Raw genomic sequence first — 18,861 nt, forward strand, 5'->3', positions numbered from 1 at the left:
TGCCCCCACCTATGAATAAATAAAGTAATTTTGAACAGAGTTTTTTATTGCTAATTCTACTTTTGCTGCGTTCTGATTGTTGATTGTTTGAAAATTCGATAGTTTTATTCTACTTAACAATCTTGACCCCTCTTTCTTTAAAAGGGGGAGATTGTTAAGTAGGTCCTTTTATTTTAAACAATGACAAAGTGACTCATAATTTTCAGTTTGAAGTATCATTTCAGGACTATTTCTCTAGGTAATCACACACCAGTCTAAGTCTTGTCAGGTGTCAAAAGAAATTGTTTGAGACACAAATCGGTCTGAGCTTCAACAAGCTGGAGACCAAACAAACCTTTTTTAATATTCTAGTCAAAGCGTTATTGGCTTGTTAAATGATCATTTTTATACCTCGACGCAGTATTGACGGCCAGCACATTTAGTCCAGATGGAGGCAGAAAAGAGGAGTTAGAAAAAAATAAATTTTGATCTATAAATCTAACTCAACAATTCGTTAAATATCTGCCAGTTTTACGTAGAGTATCCACTTTTGGTCAATTTGCGTCACTGTTTCAAATAATCTTAGAACAGACAATTTAATTTAAATCAACTTTTATTTCGTTCATTCATTAATTGTAGTGTAAAAACGTGTACATTACAAACGATGGCAACAAAATATTTTATTATGGCACAATCGAACGACTCGAACTTGCTGGGAATCTTTTTGTTGTAACCTAGTCATACTAGAAGCCGACAACTTGGTCTCAATGCAGCGACAAAATTTAATTGGCTATCATTGCGAAGGAGAATGTGGATAAAGAAAATTTAAACGGACCAGAATTACCGTGAAAACATATCGAAACAAAGTACGCTTTAATTTACGCGTTAAGAGTACGAAATAAAACGAGCGTTATTTGTCCCAATTAGGCCAAAATGGCCACCTTTAAACCTCCATAACTTTACGAAAAAAGCTTACAGGTGAATTATTTTTTCAATATTTTTCAAAAAGCCAATCATAAAATTTCAAAAATTAATTTTAAGAAAAGTCGCGAATTATACAAATTTGAAAGTTTGTTTCTAAATTAGTGTCATCGAATTTCGAAAGATTGTTATCTTTTTTTTAGCATAACAATTGATGTATCGTCATTAGAAAAGAACGATTTTTGACAACAGAATGATAATCATAAATTTTTCATAAATAGAAAGAGAATGACCATGACATAGTTTGATTCTGACAAGAAAAACTCGATAAAGCTGTTTCAAAGTTTCCCTTAAAATGTTTCGTAAATTGTTTTCAGACAGCTTGTTTTCAAATTTTTTTTGCATGCAAAATTTCTTTCGCGTGTGTGTGTGTGTGTGTGTGTGCGTAAAGCTGTCCTGGATACAAAAAACGTAGAAATTTTTCCACTTTGTTTTGATTATTATTTTTCACAAACACTCAAAAAGCCTATTTTTGTATATAGGCTTTGGGCAATGAATGATTAGTTTAAATTTCAATTTAAAAAACGCTAGAATAGCACCTTCGAAAGTTTTTGCCAAACATAAGTAGTTTGCCACTTTCAATAAATTGCTTGGGCGAAACATCTGTTCTCAGTTCATTTCCACTGCCATATTTGTATGTACAGTGAAAAAAAGGTTATCTGTGCTAATACGAAGAACAGTCGCGTTCCGAGTTAAGATGTGAAACGATTGCAAAGATGTGAAACGAGGCAAAGTGAAACGATTGACAATCGTGCGGGAAGGTTACATGAATTGAACCGACGGTCGACGGTCAGAGGAGAGGCGGCAGCCACCGGAACCCCCCCCCCCCCAAACCCCCCAAAAAAACTGAATGATCGAGCCATTATTGCGGATGACGCAAAAACTGGATGTTGCAAGTGACCGAGAAAGAAGGAACAGAAACTATTGAGGACTGGGAACCGAAAGGCCAACAGCGAAGCAGGCTAAAAACGCTAATTTTAAAAGCAGCAAGGCAGTGTGAAAACAGGCTGAACCTTCAGAGAAAAAAAAGTGCGACCAACGGGGCGCGAGAAAAAAATAGAAGCTATTGAGTGAATAAAGTTTTTTTGGCTGCTTGTTATTTTTTCAAGCACGGTTAAACTTCCTTTAACATCTTTATAGTTTTTATTTTAAGTTTTAAAAGCTGATTTTTATAGTTACTTCAGAAAAAACGAAAATTGTCAGGTTTACTCAAATGACCGGTTAGCCAAAAGAAGTATTATTCAAGTTTCTAGAATAAATTAACACCGAAGTTGGGAAAAGGGAAGTAAGGGTTGCCAAAAAATTTGAATCAAAAGCTGAGTGACAACAGAGTGCAAGTCAACAGATTGCAAGTTAAATTTTACTTAAAGTTCTTGCTGGTTTCCGGATTGGCGAGTTCCCCCCTAAAACATCGGCTTATTGACAACGCTTTCAGTTGATTTGAATGAATAGTTTTTGGCATGAAGCCATTCAACTTTGTTGAGATTCCACTCAATCCTAAATATTCAATAGTTAAAGATCTCAACAACAAGAAAACAGTTATAAAATATATGGATAGTCTTTCTAAAGCTTTAGGGCAAAAAAATTGAGTTGACATTGGAAGAAATTGAAGCAGCTGTGCGTCTAACAAAACAAGTCTTACTCGACATGGGACTGTAATGCAACGGAGGACAAATTTTCTTCCAAGCTTTTGCAAAAAAAAATTAAAAATTAACTGTCCGCGCTTGTCATGTTGTTCAATATCTTATATCAACTTCTAACATGACCGAAAGGTATTTCGGCAAAGCAGGAGTTGCTTTTGGGGACAGAGACTTCCATAGACTTCTGACAATGAATCTCCAAAAGCAGTTTTTTGAATGTCAATCAGCATTTTTGTGTTGAAAAAATGACGTTTCTAAAACCATAATTGATAAGTCATTTAATTGCAATTATTCGATTGCTGACTAATTCGGAGAAACCAGTTTGAACTATTGACATGAAGTTTATGTAATTGATATTTTACGTCTGAATTGGTTTTTCCATCCCTTCTCTGAACATTTTCAGTGTGAATATAATTAGTTACAAAATGGTTATTTACAGTTTTTTGGTAAGTGTTCATAGTATTCCGATCAATAATTTTCTGTTATTTAGTCAGGTGTCACGTAACTTTCATATCAATGAATCACCCCTCACCAGTAAAAAAAAATTAACAAAATTGATTTTTTTGTCGTTCCTGCGAATCGCAGAGGAGCCATCAGTAAGCCTTAACAGGCCTGTAGAAGGATAGTCCATTTGTATTATCTCCCCGCATTCCAGGTTATGTTTTTTTGTTGAGCTCAATGCCGTTTTTTTGCGTCTAGAACTTCCACGTGGTAACACTTTTGCAGAGGAAATGGGTCACGCTGTGGTAGACATGAAGCTAGAGGTCAATTAAAGTCTCATCCTCACACACTATCATTACCATTGCATGGAATCGAAATTTTGATCTGATGATCTCAAAGTCAATACTTTATCACTATAGTGTCTCTGATTTAAACTCATATGTCGATTTTGTTTTGTCAACGTATTGAAAGGACCGTTAGGAATTATTGCTTAAGTTTGGTGTTTCCGACCAGTTTTAGTTTTTTCGGGAAAATTTTTTTCAAAGATCCCGTGTGCGAAGGACGAAGGACCAAATGGGCGAAGGATCGTGGCCGATGGACCAAATGGACGAAGGACCAAATGGGCGAAGGATCGTGGACGAAGGACCGAAAACAAAAACTGAAAATCAATTATTAAAAAGAATCAATTGGCGTTCCACTAAAAGAAATTAAGTGAAGTATTATTTTGCTTCTTTTAAAATGAAACCAATAAAATATAAAAATAAAATTTGTGCTGATTCGCCGGCGGTCACTGACAATTTGAAAGTTTTTCGTTTTTCTGCCCCTTTTTAAGTTCGGGCAATATTTATGTTTAAAAATAATGTTTTGATTAACCATATTTTCTTATTTCTGTTGAAAAAAGAGCAATTTTATTGCAAATGTGTCCAGTATCCAGCTTAAGATTCTATCAAGAAGCGGATTCAGGCGGGAGTGGGCGGACGTTTCAACCCCCCCCCCCCCTCCTCTTCCTTCTCAGGGATTCGATCCCCTGCCGACCCAAAGCGTCCCCCCTTTGTACTATTTTGGGATATCCATTTTTGGCGGACTGACCTTAAAAAATTTTTTAAAGCGCTTTTGGCGCCCATCTATACTAATTTTGAGGGGGGAGCGCGCGCCAGAAAACGCGATTTTTCGGTCGAAATTTTCCAAAAAGTGCCTAAAAACGCCTTTTTTTGGCCTTTTTTAAAAAAATTGCCTGCGGCGCAGAAAATTTGGTTAAATTTGGGTCTTTGTAATGCTTTGGTAGAGCTCAGAAAATGAATTCGGGTCGACCTAAAAAAAGGTCGACAATATTTTCAATTTTTTTTTGAAAATCCGCCCCCCTCTCCCCTCGGGAAATTCCTAGATCCGCGATATAAAATTTTGAGTACAAGAGTAGCGGGCAATCGGCGTGTCTTTATTGTATCTAATTTTGCGTGGAAAAACACCCAAATACAGAGCTCCTCTTCACCGTTGATAATCAAACAATAAACTTGAAACAGCCTGAAAAATATTTTTTCGAATATGCTTTTTTCAAAAAGAGCACAGCGTTTTGTATGCATGCTGAATCAACAAAACATATCTCGTATCAAGAAACATATCTCATTTTTACTACAACTTGCATTCATATTTGCTATATTTAAATCAAACGTCACTTGTATAAATATAAACACTCAGCTCAGTTGTTCTTCAAATTCATGGCTCATCTGACCAATATTACAAGAAATTGATGCAAATTTGGTCTCTTGATAATTTCTTCAGCGAATTTACATCATAGTTTGTAGAACACGAAACAATGAGTATAAATAAAAAGAGATTGAGCAAAAAAATTAGTAAAACAATTTTCCCTCAAACAATATTTGAGATTATTAAATCCAATTATTCGTCAAATACTGACCACTTATCGAGATAAAAACTCTTGAAACCTCTAGCCAATCTAGCAAAGTACAATCTAGCCAATCATTTTCGTAAGCAACCCAAATTACAAAATCATACAAACAATGTACGCTGAAGATTGTGATATCCCAGCTCTTGTCATTGACAATGGATCCGGAATGGTCAAAGCTGGCTTTGCTGGCGACGATGCTCCTCGAGCAGTCTTCCCTTCAATCGTGGGTCGACCCAAATATGACAGCATCATGGTCGGAATGGGAATCAAAGAAACATACATCGGAGATGAGGCTCAGTCAAAAAGAGGAATCTTGGCTCTCAGAAAACCAATCGAACATGGAATCGTGACCAATTGGGATGACATGGAAAAAATCTGGCATCATACGTTCTACAACGAACTCCGAGTTGCTCCAGAGGAACATCCGGTGCTCCTCACTGAAGCGCCCCTGAACCCGAAAGTGAACCGAGAAAAGATGACCCAAATCATGTTTGAGACGTTCAATGTGCCAGCGATGTATGTTGGTGTCCAAGCCGTTCTATCGCTCTATGCTTCTGGAAGAACAACTGGATGTGTTTTGGACATCGGTGACGGTGTTGCTCATACAGTTCCGATATACGAAGGCTACTCGTTGCCACATGCAATCCAGCGGATGGACCTCGCAGGACGTGACTTGACCGGATACCTTGCTCGCATTCTCCATGAGAGGGGCTACAATTTTGTTACATCTGCCGAAATGGAAATAGTTCGGGATATCAAAGAGAAATTATGCTATACTGCGTTCGACTTCGACCAAGAACTGCTGGAATCCGAAAAGTCGAGCAGAGTTGAGAAAAACTACGAACTTCCCGACGGAGAGGTGATCACGATTGGCAGTGAGAGGTTCCGATGTCCCGAGGTTCTGTTCAAACCTGAACTGACTGGAATGGAATCAGGGTTCGGAGTCCACGAGATGACTTACAAAGCAATCCAGAAATGCGACGTTGACATCCGCAGAGATCTCTTCTACAACACTGTGCTTTCCGGTGGCACTACGATGTTCCCGGGAATCGCGGAGAGATTGAGCAAGGAACTCACAGAACTGAATGGCGACCGAGTAAGGGTGAAAGTGGTTGCACCTTCTGAGAGGAAGTACAGCGTCTGGATTGGGGGCTCAATTTTGGCTTCTCTGTCTTCTTTCCAGCAGATGTGGGTATCAAAAGAGGAATACGACGAGTGTGGACCGAGCATTGTGCATAGAAAATGCTTCTAATTTTAACATGGACTGATGTTTGATGCAGTTTTAAATTATTATTATTTTAGTTTTGTAAGACCAGATCTTTATTCAGTGTACATAGTTTTTTAATTTCTTGAAAATGTAATGTAATTAAATCCGAAATACTTTTCCAAAGAAGCTTTAAGACAGAGAATTCATTTGTTAGAAGTGAAAATGATGTCACCATTTTACTACAACAAAAATTCTCATAGCAATCAGCTGCTTTAGATGCTCGCGTTAAGTGTTTTTGTTTTTAAATAGTAGATAACGGACCGCAGTTAACCATTCAATAATGACCCCCTATCGGCCCAAAGGGTCTGCCTTTGTACTATTTTGAGATCTTCAATTTTGGCCGACGGACCCTAAATTTTTCCACGGGCGCCCTGGCCGCCAATAGATATCAATTTTGAGGTGGAAGCGCAAGCCGAAAAAAATCCGATTGTTAGTCCAACATTTTTCAAAAATTGCCTAAAACTTCTTTTTTCGCCTCCTTTCGAGAAATATCTAAATCTGCCCCTAGCTTCAAGTACAAAACAAGGATAGCCAGTTACTGTGCAAATATCACAACATGTTCCGACTATAGTCTTAACAAAAATACAATTAGTGTCGTTTTTTCTGTGTGGTAGATCCACCCAGCAAAATAGAGGAACCCTTTATAATGATCTTGGTGCTTAGCTTAACAACAGGGGACACGATATAAATTCCACCTGAATCCAAAATATGTAGTCTAAATTTATAAACGTTCAATTTAACTCATTTATCATTATCATTGTTTGTCATTACAGAAGCTTCACCTTTTTTAGTAGTTATCCTCAGAAAATAAGAAATTGAATATTTTTGTTATTTTTATTTTGATCTTGTTTTTTTACCTTCACCCTTTTGGTCGAAAAATTCTATAGCATGATACAGAATTCGACTAATCATTTTTAGTTCTTTTTTTTAATATTAAGTTTTTTTCATTGATTGGCTTTTTTGCTATCATTCCAACCAAAACTTGAAACAAAAGTGATCAATCAGGATCTGGTTTGCCTGAGTTATACAAAAAGCCAGAAAATCATTTTCGATTTTCTTGGCGGAACCCAAGACAACAGCAAGTTTCAATACTTCTCATGCAATCACTAGCTAAGATATGGATAAAATAATGCCCAACCGGATCATAATTAGATAAAACTTGTGTCTTTTTAACATCAGAAGCACAACTTTGGAAAAATTTCTATGAAAAGACTTCTGTGACCTCAGCGTTCCAATAGTATTACAAGTTTCTCAGTAGTTTATGACAAAGAAGCAAGTGTGACCGTCCTAAGCGTCAGAATGTTGAAAATTGAATTTTATTATAAATAAATCAAATTGCTTAGCAACAAAACTAACAGTAATTGAACTATTCAAGCTGTACTTCGCAATTACAAGCAAAAAATGGCAAAGAAACTTTACAAGAAGGGAAAATTGAATTGAAGAAAAAAATATTAAAACACTGCCAACAGGATGAAGCTAAACTTTGCAATTACAAGCAAGGAAATGGCCATAAGTTTAGCTCTTTGTGAGTAAAAAATTCAGAGGGTTTTTTACGAGTTTTACTTTATCGCATTTGAGCCATAATCATTTGCTAATGTGCAAACACTAGCCAAAAATGAACCAGATAGAGTAAAAAATACTCAATTACAAATGCTATGCAGCAAAAGCGCCACTAAAAGAGCCTTTCATTTGCAAGTTAGGTTTAAAAACACGTCGATACGTAATATAACACTATACTAGCTTGTAGAATTATCGTGGACAATATTTCTAATAAGGACATATTTCCAGTAGCGTTTACTTGTTCAGGGCGCTCTTTGCGAATTTTTTTTTCGACATAATTTTCTGACCATAAAATGACAAAAACTTCTGAACATAACATTTTTCAACATAAGCTTTGACTGAACTCAATTAGAATTTTTAAAAAATGTTTTCTGCATTTTAATTGCATACTAATTACTATATGCTCAATGATTACAAATAAATGGTGATTTAATTTTTTCTGCAGTTTGAAAGAACGCTTGTTGCAGTTTTTGGAGCAAAATAAGTTATAAAGATCTGAACCAAAAATTGATGACACATGCTCTCACTTGATTTTTTTTGAGCCACAGAATAAAATGAAATTGTCAAATACGTTGAAGCTTCCCAATTTGATCGATTTTTGCCAGTAACACTGCATTTCAAAAAAAACCTTGTCAAAAATTCAAATTCTCGAAAAGTTGACTTCTCAGTCTAAAAGTAACATCGATGTTCAACCCTTGCTCTCTCCTGTACCTGGTCGTCGTACTCCAGTTTCACGACAAAATTAACGATAAAAAGTCCATTTGAATTGAAACGCATTATTCGACAAAAACATGCAAACATCTCTAATGCTTAAAAAGTTGTGTTTTGTTTTATAACAAAAAAATTCGTAAGGATAATTCCGTCGAACAGTTACATTCAAGAACGGTTTTACATTACTAAGTTAAGTTGATTGTTGCTCAGACCACATGAGTGCAGTATTGTTGTACTTCGTTTTTATCCGAATAAACTCAGATACCCCAAAAAGATGTCACACACCGTCGTGTAGCAGGGAGATTGTCTGCTAGCAGGGTGATTTTGTCTGGAAACAAATATTGGGGGATTTTGTCTTAGGGGGATTTGGTCCTATGGGGTATTTAGTCCTGGGGGTATATATCTGGTGTGATTTTATCAGGGGGGCTTTTATCCTGGGGGATTTAGCCCGCGAGCGTGTCGACTAGAATGTGAAATTTGAAAGTTTTGGTTGTGATAGGGGCATTTATGAAGTTCTAAACAGAATTCTGCTAAGAAAATTTAGTGTTTTGAATTTTGAGCCCATTTTGCTTTCCAGGAAATAAAGTGGTAAATTCGATCTCCACTATCGCTGAAAATTACAACAGTGAACCAAGAAAACCTACAGCTTATTAGTCTTGTTAATTTAGTCATTGTAAATAATATAAAAGCTATTCCAAGTCTTTTTTAAGCCCGCGGCTCTATTTTCACCGTTATACCTCTGGCCGTTCATCCAACTCGCCGTAGCCGGTCCCCCATCATGAAGAGACGGATGACACGGGGACCCCTCAAACCATGCGATTCGAACCTACGACCTTTGAAATGAGCTTTGAATTTTATCCTTTGAATTTGACCACGGCTACTCTGTAATTCGTCCTCTGTAGGCTGTAGCAGCTCACTATTAGCTTGAGCCATTTCATCTATTTAGAATTTGAAGCCGTTGAGTAAATAAAGCTTAAAGCACTAGATTTCGACCAAATCTTTAAAAAGTTTTTCAACGCTCGGTCCCCTTCTTGAATTGTTGCTATTTGGCGCCTCAAGAAAAAACAAGGAAATCGTCAGCTAACTGATAGTGATGGTAAGAGCTTGACGAGGGAAGTGCCAATCACGAATAGTAAGTATGAGATGTGATGGTCGGCTAAAAAGGATGTCTTAAACTTGCACTTAAATAAAGATACCCAGATTAGAGAGAAGCGGTCGCTTCCTCCTCCGTTCTAGGCTCGCTTCTGCTCCTTTTGCTACTTGACTTGCGTAATAAGTATTTGATTTGCGTAATTAACCTTTTATTCTCTCTGTTATCGCAAATTTGAAAATTAACACGAGAAAAATTGATTCTGCTCAATGAAGTACATACATTGCAACAAAACATTTCGCTCATGGCGAATATCAGGAGCTATCAGCATTTCCAGCAAAGTCGCCTTTCGAGGCCTTTTCTTATAAGTTCTCTGAAAGTTTTCACATCCTATCTCATTATTGTTCATCTCTTTCTGTGGACTTTGTGGTGAATCCAAACGTTGCTCAGAACCTGGAGACTTCGTAACATTCACTGGATCCTGTTTACCAACTGGAATTTCCATTGGAGGCGAGTCACTATCCTCAGAATCCGAGTCTTCTTTCTTGATTTCAATGAACTTCGGCTTCTTAGGAGCATCTCCGGGTCTTGTGAACTTCGACAGATACCTGAAAAGCAACGAAAAAATGTATACTAATGTTTTTTTATGAAATTTTTCTTAAAACAACAAATAATCAGTTATTAAAGTGTATTCAATTTCAAATATTGAATTGAAATTGGTCATCGGAAACAGATATCCCGATGGATTACCTCAGTCAAATAATTTTATAAAACTTCTGACAAGTAAAATTAGCGCCAGATAATCATTATTTCTTCAAAATTGTTATTACATAAGCTCGAAACCTTTGAGTTTTGATTTCAAAATAATAATTATCAAATCGGGGGCGGATCTAGGATTTTCTCGAGGGGGGCGGATTTTCAAAAAAGGTCAAAAACTTTGTCGACCTTTTTTAGGTCGACCCAATTGATTGAACATTTTTTGAAGATTTTGATTTAAAAAAATCGCGTTGTTTCTGCACGCGCTCCCTTCTCAAAATTAATATAAATGGCGCCGAAGGCGCGTTTAGACAAATTTTAATGTCAGTCAGTCAAAAACTGATATCTCAAAATAGTACAAAGGGGGACCCTTTGAGTCGGCAGTGGGTCGAATCCCTGAGGGGCTGCCCCCTCCCCTAAATCCGCTACTGTGTCAAATAAGCAGAAGCTCGCGTTTTACCTTTGGCGGCTTGTCAATCTAGGGTTCCTCGCAAACCCTGCATTGTTCTTCACTTCTTGCTTCACTGTCATTGCATCACTATTCTTATTACCCGGTTGTTGCTGTTGCGAATTCTGGTAATTGCCTCTAGGTTTACAATTCGAGTACGACATCGTTTCTATAGTCTCGCCTCGTGATTCCCGAACCATTTTAGTTTTTATCTTCATCTCAACATTCTGCTTCGTCGGAAACTTTTTCTTTCTTTCTTCGCGCCATTTGCGAATGTCTTCAGGCGTGTCCAATTTCAAATGAATCCCTCTTGCATGAGTATTAGCAAAATGAGTTTCAACAGCCTCTTCATTGGCTGAAAATGAGCATCCTGGATGAGGACATTTTGAATGCTCCAATTTATGTTCTTCTAACGACTTTTTAGTCCAAAACACTTTATTGCAGGGATCGCATGAAATCAAAGATTCATATTTATCGTTATCATTTTCAAAAGGTTGCGACCATGAAAAAGCCGTCGGTTTTGTCGCAAAAGACGATTCCACCGAAGTGGAGGCCATGAAGGATCTCGAAAAAGAATCGTTAGATCTTGAGATTGGTTTGAAGGGCGGCTTAGTCTTCTGAGGAGGAGGCTTGGACCAAACTGTTTGACCTGGAACTCCCCACTCTTGCTTGACAGATACTGATTGAGCAAAAGGGTTCCTCGAATAAACATTTGCACGTCTGTGGGATCCCGTTCTTGGTATGGCACTTTTGGTAGCCCCAAAATTCTCAGTTACTGAAACGAGATATTCAGTTCTACGCACTTCAGGGACTACTGTATTTGAAACCTTTGAGATGTTAGATCCAAACATGATCTGATCATTCGGTCGATTGTTCATTCGACCAACTGGGCTTTTTACAGTGGGGTTAACTACTTTGCTTATTTCATCATCATAGACTGCCAATTTTGAAAGACTGCTTGTCGAGTTCACTGATGGTGGTGGACCGTTCAAACTCTGCTTGAAGCAAGCGAAAATTTCTGACGAAGACATCGAGTTGTTGCTCGAGGCGCTTTTCGGCGAAGTTAACATTGACTCTTGTGCAATATTGTTGTTCCAATTTGAGTTTTTGAAACCTCCACTTCCAGTTTCGTTTTTGACAGTTATCGTCGATCCGTTTCCATTACTCTGTTTCATATTATTTATCTTCGCAGAAAACGTAAAAGGCGACATAGATTGACTCTGGGCAGGATCTTTGAAAAATGAATCAAAAGAATCACTTGCTCCTCGTTTTCGACTCGGCGCAGACCAAGAAGCTGAGCTTTCTTCGTTGGAGTCATCTCCACGTCCTAAGTTTCCCCCTGCAGCCTTGCTGCCTACGTTGCTCATTTCGTTGTTTATTTGGCCTAAGTTCGGGTTGGTTGAATTCACTTGAGATTTCAACACTTCGAAAGGCAGTGGCGGCGGAAAAAACGGCGGCGGTTGTGGCAACTGATCTGGTTGTGCCTGTTTCGTAGACGTGGCTGGAATCACCAGCTGATACGTTTCCTGTGCGCTATTCAGACTGTCTGCAAACTGTTTCGCCATCATGTACTGCTGGAACTCTTGGAACATTTTTGGCATGTTTGGTGGTATGTTATTCGCACTGTTCAAATTCACTGAAGACGCTGTTGCTGCTACCTGGGGAGTTGCACTCAAATTAGCAACATCTCCAGTAGTACAGAAACCAATGGGAGGTGAAGGAAGTTTATCTCCTTGTTCCCTTTTCGTCCACATAATATTGTTCGGCGTCGCTATGTTTCGATTCAAGTTGCTACCACCAACAGAGTTGAAGCCAGATTCAACTATATCCGGACGCTGACTAGTTTGGTTTGGTTGGGGCAAATGAAGCTTCGCTCTCACAGTCGGATCTTGCAACATCTGGGACAACAGCTGAACACTTTCTGGGTTCTGCATCAACTCAGCAAAAGGTGACGAAGTAGCTCCGCCCATATTGATTCCAGGCATTGTACCGGCTGAGTTTGGGTTGCCAGAAGGCAGATAATAGTTGTTGAAGCTCATTTTACGCAAGCCTCAAGTATTTTGAATCAATCATCGATCAAGGGGTTCGTTACAAAAACAAAGATAAACCTGAAAAAAATGATTTATTTTTTTTACTTGATGAATCAATTTCTACAATTTTTTTTGGGTATGAAGCATAGTTTTTTGGGCATAAAACATTGGTTGTAATACCGGAGCCTTTGCTTGTGGACTCATACCAAGGGTAAATATTACATATACCAGTTAATACACGGGTAGAATTACTATTTTAGTTTTTCTTTCTTTTGGAGAATCAAGAGCTAAGAGTAGTCGTGTTCAAATTTTCATGTAAATATTTTATGATATGTGTCAAAGATTTCATGGGTGCGATAGCTTCAATAGTTAACGGTTTTTGGTTTGATACAAAAAAAACTAGCAGTAAAATTAGAAACCGTTACACTATTTGTTTCATTTCTATTTTAAAAAAGAATACACATCCAACATGGTTGTTTCAAATCTCAACCACCAAACGTAACGAAGCTCTCATCGTAGTAAAAATGAGCAGACAACGTTTTTTATTCAATCAACAACTGAGCGTAAAATGTTCAAGAACAAATTCTACTTTGTTACAAGCATGAGTGTGCGCTGGATTATAGATTACATCTGAACTCAACTCTGTTATAACATTTCGAGATCACTTCAGCAAAAAAAGCGTAGAAAATTGCCAAAAACGATAAAAGACTATAAAAATTTGTTAAATTCAGCGTATATTGAACAACTGATTATTGATTTTTTTCTTCAATTTCAATTTAGCTTTGGAAACTCAAATGGAGGCACCGGATTTATCATTAACTGTTAATGCATTAATCCCAAATGGATCGACAAAACCTGATTTCTATTATACCTATTACAATCCACCTGGGCGTCCCAAATCTAGCTGGAACTATAAAAAATCAGTGGCTCAAAACGATAATTCCAGGAGCAAAAGTGCACATCCAAATACAACAAAAGGGCCTCAAACGTCTTTAGATCTTAGTCAAATTAGCCCTCGTGAATCGAGAATTTCGATGGCATTAGATCAAGTGATGCAGATAAATGTTAAAAAGGACCCCAGTTTGAGGACGATCGATTTGCCTGAGGAAGGGGAGAAACTGGTCACTACACCTCGCGATGCCCTGCACCCTTTTAGTCACCGTCAGATTATGTTTAATGTTAGTACATGTTTATCAATATAAAACCATACACCAAAAATCAACATAATGAACACCAACATCGCCTTTTTTTCTTTAAAAAAACTTATTTTTACTCTCTTCGTCTAATACAATTTTGAGATGAAATTTATTTTCGCAGTCATCACTCATGAGTATCGGAGTTCGACTAGAATCGGTAATCTACTTTTTCGGCAATTGACATTTACAACTTTCGACCCTCAAGGTTGAAAAGAAAAAATAACGGACAACTTTCTTAAATTAACTTGCAATTTAGCCCAAAGTGAAATCGAAAGAGTACATGCGTGCAGCTGATCCATACCACAGTCAAGACTACTACCACAAGGACAGGACAATCGGCACCCCTCCACCACAAAGACTGCAGCCATTCCAGGAACAAAACCAACAGACCCCACGTCAGGTAATCAATTCCAATCAACACACCGAGCGAACATCGCAGGTCAGTACTAGTTAGCTAGCCATAGTACATACTACACAATTTGAAGCCTCCTCATTCCCGCCTTTTCATATTTACGAGTGAAACTTGTGTACACTCGTTTGAACATTGTCCCTTTTAGCAACATGTTCAATGCTTGCTCCTCATGAAAAGTTGTTATGATTTTCAAAAACAAAAATCGCTGTTGAAGGTGCGACCTATTTCGACACACAAGATGCCAGAATGGGGAAAAAACTCCAGTGGGCGGAACATGGCAGGCAATCAGAAGCATTACATGTTGTACTTGAGGTCTCTCAGACACAGACACGACCACGACAGACAGAACCACAGTCAGAGTGTCGACAGCAGCCTCCAACGTATTCAGTTAGTCACAAAAACAACATTACTTTGGATTCAATTTGATATTACTGTATTGATTTAGCTATAATTGTTTTTGACTTTTATAATTGCTTAATTATTTACAAAATTAATACGCAAATCAATAAAAAGCAAAAAATTGTCGAAAAATTAACAAAGCCTAGAAATTTTTATCAAAGTTTCAACAACTACTTAGGAGCAGCAAGCATTCTTCTCGCGTGGACCAATCCAGCGCCAAAGCTCTTTCGAATGGAGCCAAACGACCTCCTCAGATGTGCACGCTAACCGAAACCTGGGATGTGAAACACGCTCGTAACGGGACATCCAAATCACCCATGGACATCGCTGAGAGAAAGAGTGAATTCCACCGGGAGTTACTGTATACCAAGCAGCGCAAACAACAGATGAATATTCGCACGTCCGAGACTCCTAGAGATGACGAAGGGATTTTAGATTGGCTTCTCAGATCAGTGACTGCAGTACCGTTAGGTAACTTTTGTAACTTACTAACATTTATCTGTAATTACGAGGACTAGTAATGCTATGCATTTTAAGTTAATGTATCTAAATAGTCTTGTAATTTCGGGAGTTTTATTCCGACTAAACGGAGTGGACATAAAAATTGGGCTTATCGAACAGATCTATAAAAATGCCCAAAAATCGACAAAAAAAACTTTAAAATGTGGTCTCTGTTTTGTTCTCGGAGAGCTCGTAAACTGAATCAGTGTCTGAAATTAGATAACTTTATGCAAAATTGTACAGGAAAAAAACCCTAAGGCACATTTCATTACGCTAACTTAAGATTTCACTTCAGATTCGAAATACGCTCCCAGAAACACAACTCGCTTGTTTCAACTGTCAGTTCACGCCCTCGAGAAACAAATTTCATCTCCAAGCACAGTCACAAAACCCGATAGATCTAAATCTGCAATCTTCCCTCGGAATCCAACAGAGAATCAATCGCGGCGCCTTTACATCGACCCCAAAGTTCGCGCCAAAACTGCCGATCTGAGGAACCGAGGAGTGTCAATCAACGTGCTAAGGACTCCCGCAAGCGGAATCACGAGGGGCCGCAACGTCAAGAGTGCCGTATCATCGGCAGCCGGTAGACTTTCCCTGCATGGCGATGAGAGCACGGAAGAAAAAGTGGAAAGTTCACGGCGCCTCTGGAGTGCACATCATCGGCAGAATTATGACAAACGCACATCTGTTCCAACCGTGAGTCGTCTCAAATAAAGTATTGAATTACGTTCAACAAAATAGGTCGACACCGACAAACAAAAAAACTGGTTTGGTTTTTTATTTTAAAAATGATATGGTTTTTTGAATCGATACCGAATGGGCCGATTCGCTCATAGAAAAAACAATACAGAGAAGAAATCTTATAGCTCTAAAACTGATTTATTTTCCAGGCAACGGACTTGGATCTAGACTTCGGCCAAGAAGTAATTCAACAGTACATTCCAAATGAGAACAACGATGACGAAGAAGAATATGTAAACGATGAAACTCTGGCTGGGCTCACTCTTCAAGAATCTTTTCCACAGATGGAGTCAAATTTAGCCACCGCCTAACATTAAAAACTGAGCACTAACTAACGCGTCACTAACCTTAAATGCTGCAGAATACAAAAATAGAACACAAAACGTGATAGTTTGATAACTGAGAGCCAATTCCAGTTCACCTAAATCTCGATAAAAACAATAGAAAATAGCTAGATTTATTTTGAATCTTTCTTTTTTCGAAATCAAGCTTGCTTCCAATTGTTTTTAGAAAAGAAATGGACTAGTAGGTTCTGTTCTGACAAATCGCCGGCATTAAACATCAAACCATGCCATGCCCTCTGCAACTCCAGCAACATCGTTCCCATTTCTCCAATCTGGCTCAACATTTATGCTCACATTTAATTCAATCACTATGATAACTTCGTTCCCCGCTTCGCCTGTACGTTTATTCCTGTAGTCTCGCCCTTGTAGTTCACTGAAGCGTCCCTCATGGGTCTAACTTGACCACTTCTCTTTATATTTGCAATCAGAGACTTCTTTCTATTCTTCGTTCGTGGATTCTTCTCTTTTCTCGCTAGTATATTTCTCATTTCAACCACTGATTTGTTCACGCGAATCGGCCTCGACACTTTTCGCTTGGTCACGCCGCCTTTTTCCACCATCAGTTTCGACATTTGGTCTTTCTTGCGTTGAATCTTTTGGTCGCGCTCTAACTCAGTTTCTTTTTCTTGATTTTCTCTGGCTAGTTTTGACAAAGTTTTCTTTCCTTCTTGGTACATTTTCAATTGCTCGTACAGATCGAATGCATCTTCTGTTTTACTGAAACTCTCAACATCCATTGCGTTGGAATTTTTCTTAACACCAGAAGATTCATCATTTGATTTATGGTTCAACTGATTAGCGCCACTTTTGCTTTGCTTTTCAAATTTATTCAACTTCGTTATATATTTTCTGAAATCTAGTAATTTTTCCATAACCGGATGGTTTTCAGTTGGTTCCTTGTTCATCTTCAACAAAAAATAAACAGATAAACACATCACATAATGCGAATAAACAGTGTACTTAAGCTGAGTTAACTTTTGCTTTTCAGTAATTAAATCGGGTTTATCGGGGTTAATTTTCCGTAGCTTTGGTTCCAATTCATTAACTAATTCTTCGTTTATCGAGTTGTACTCTTCAATCATGTGTTCTAGTTCAGGATGCCTCAACTTCAAATTAGCAACCTTTTCTTCTTGGGTCACGAGCGTGGGTTGAACTTTAACAGAACTTGAAGCAATTTTAGAATCATTCTCTATTTCATTGTTTTTATCATCAAAAAAGAGCTCCGTTTCGAAATCATTTTCGGCTAATTGATTTACCAGAGCTCTTTTATGCGCAATGACCGCTTCTTCCTCTTCGTCTTCTAAAGCATCTGCTTCTTCTCTTGTTTTCTTTTTCTGTCTCTGGTAATCAGATCCATAAAATGCAGACGATTTGTTTCCCCAAGATTTTGAGGCTCTTAGAACTTGTGGACCATCCTCGTCGTCTGAAAATTTCCGACGATCTTCCAAATCCGAAGCCATGCTGTCTACGTCATCTGATTGTTTATCTTCTCTTCCCTCATCAAACGTTCTAGAATCGTCTTCATCTTCGTCGTCTTCTGATTGGTCGTCTTCTCCGTCTATGACGTCATCTTCGTACTCGTCTGAGTCGTCAACTCCTTCAAGTCCGAACACTTCCTCTTCGCTGAAATAATTTTTAAATTTCATTTATTTATTAATGAGCTGCGGCGAACACAGCCGAATATCATTTCAGTCTAATCATAAAATATAGAACTTTATGGCCTTTTTTGTATTTTTGCATTTACGATTCCATTGAAAATATATGATTTCAAAACGAAATTTTTCGAAAATTAGTTCTATTTTGTGGAATCGGATAGCCTAATTTCGGCTCTAACTAGAAAATGAATTTAAAAAACTTACTTCAAAATAAAAACCACCAATATAAAATCATGAAAAACCAAAGCCAAATACATTAGTGGTTCCACAACGTCCAGTAACGTTTTGAAAAAAATTAGTGCGAGACTCATTTCTGTAGAAGAATTCAGTCTCAATTACCTCTCCTCTGATTCATCCTGGCGTGGTCCCTTTGTTCCACTTAAGAGTATCTGGTCTTTGTCCAGATCGAACTGGTCCACCTCATCTTCTACCACTCCATCCCACTGCTCCCTCTTTCTCTTCGACTCCTCAGAGGCAGCCAACAGTCCCTTCTTCTCCCTTAGATTCTTCAGGAACTGGTTGCGCTTCTTGTTCTCATTGCGCACCTTATGCTTACCCATTACAACATACACTCAACTGAAAACAAGTCCATTTCATACATATCATACAACCATACTATTGCACTTCGCATGTCTGACGATAACTAATGCACTTAAGTCATTTTTGCATTTGGCAAGACAGAAGCTTTTAAGTAATAGTAATTTCACCCTCGTACGCAACAATCATGGCACCAATCATGAGCGCTCTCGAATTAAGAACCTCTCAAATGAAGAAATCTCCCTCAAAAACAACTTTCAAAAT

General features: G+C 38.0%; 4 protein-coding genes across 5 annotated transcripts; 2 read left to right on the top strand and 2 right to left on the bottom strand.

Moving 5' to 3' along the window:
• The first annotated feature begins 4,736 nt into the window (after window positions 1–4,736).
• LOC134851460 (uncharacterized) lies at window positions 4,737–6,325 on the top strand. The gene has a single exon (XM_063867561.1). It carries the CDS (start codon window positions 5,060–5,062, stop codon window positions 6,197–6,199), a length of 1,140 nt encoding a protein of 379 aa, XP_063723631.1. The 5' UTR covers window positions 4,737–5,059; the 3' UTR covers window positions 6,200–6,325.
• A 3,453-nt stretch (window positions 6,326–9,778) lies between these two features.
• Window positions 9,779–12,883, bottom strand: LOC134851707 (uncharacterized). The gene is made up of 2 exons (XM_063867912.1): window positions 10,792–12,883; window positions 9,779–10,183 (listed from the first exon to the last, which is right to left on the bottom strand). The coding sequence occupies exons 1-2, from the start codon at window positions 12,816–12,818 to the stop codon at window positions 9,817–9,819; spliced, it is 2,394 nt and encodes a 797-aa protein (XP_063723982.1). The 5' UTR covers window positions 12,819–12,883; the 3' UTR covers window positions 9,779–9,816.
• Window positions 12,884–13,251: 368 nt separating this feature from the next.
• Window positions 13,252–16,561, top strand: LOC134851396 (uncharacterized). Of its 2 annotated transcripts, none has more exons than XM_063867460.1 (6): window positions 13,252–13,987; window positions 14,262–14,444; window positions 14,632–14,804; window positions 14,995–15,287; window positions 15,613–16,016; window positions 16,211–16,561. In XM_063867460.1, exons 1-6 carry the CDS (start codon window positions 13,604–13,606, stop codon window positions 16,370–16,372), a joined length of 1,599 nt encoding a protein of 532 aa, XP_063723530.1. In that variant the 5' UTR covers window positions 13,252–13,603; the 3' UTR covers window positions 16,373–16,561. The 2 variants fall into 2 exon arrangements, with proteins under 2 accessions (XP_063723530.1, XP_063723531.1); XM_063867461.1 differs by having other exon boundaries at window positions 14,262–14,405.
• LOC134851398 (something about silencing protein 10-like) lies at window positions 16,503–18,632 on the bottom strand. Its single transcript, XM_063867462.1, has 2 exons — window positions 18,400–18,632; window positions 16,503–18,028 (listed from the first exon to the last, which is right to left on the bottom strand). Exons 1-2 carry the CDS (start codon window positions 18,618–18,620, stop codon window positions 16,714–16,716), a joined length of 1,536 nt encoding a protein of 511 aa, XP_063723532.1. The 5' UTR covers window positions 18,621–18,632; the 3' UTR covers window positions 16,503–16,713.
• Between the last annotated feature and the right edge of the window lie 229 nt (window positions 18,633–18,861).

Source organism: Symsagittifera roscoffensis, chromosome 7 (genome assembly GCF_963678635.1).
Source record: "Symsagittifera roscoffensis chromosome 7, txSymRosc1.1, whole genome shotgun sequence".
Taxonomy (NCBI): domain Eukaryota; kingdom Metazoa; phylum Xenacoelomorpha; order Acoela; family Convolutidae; genus Symsagittifera; species Symsagittifera roscoffensis.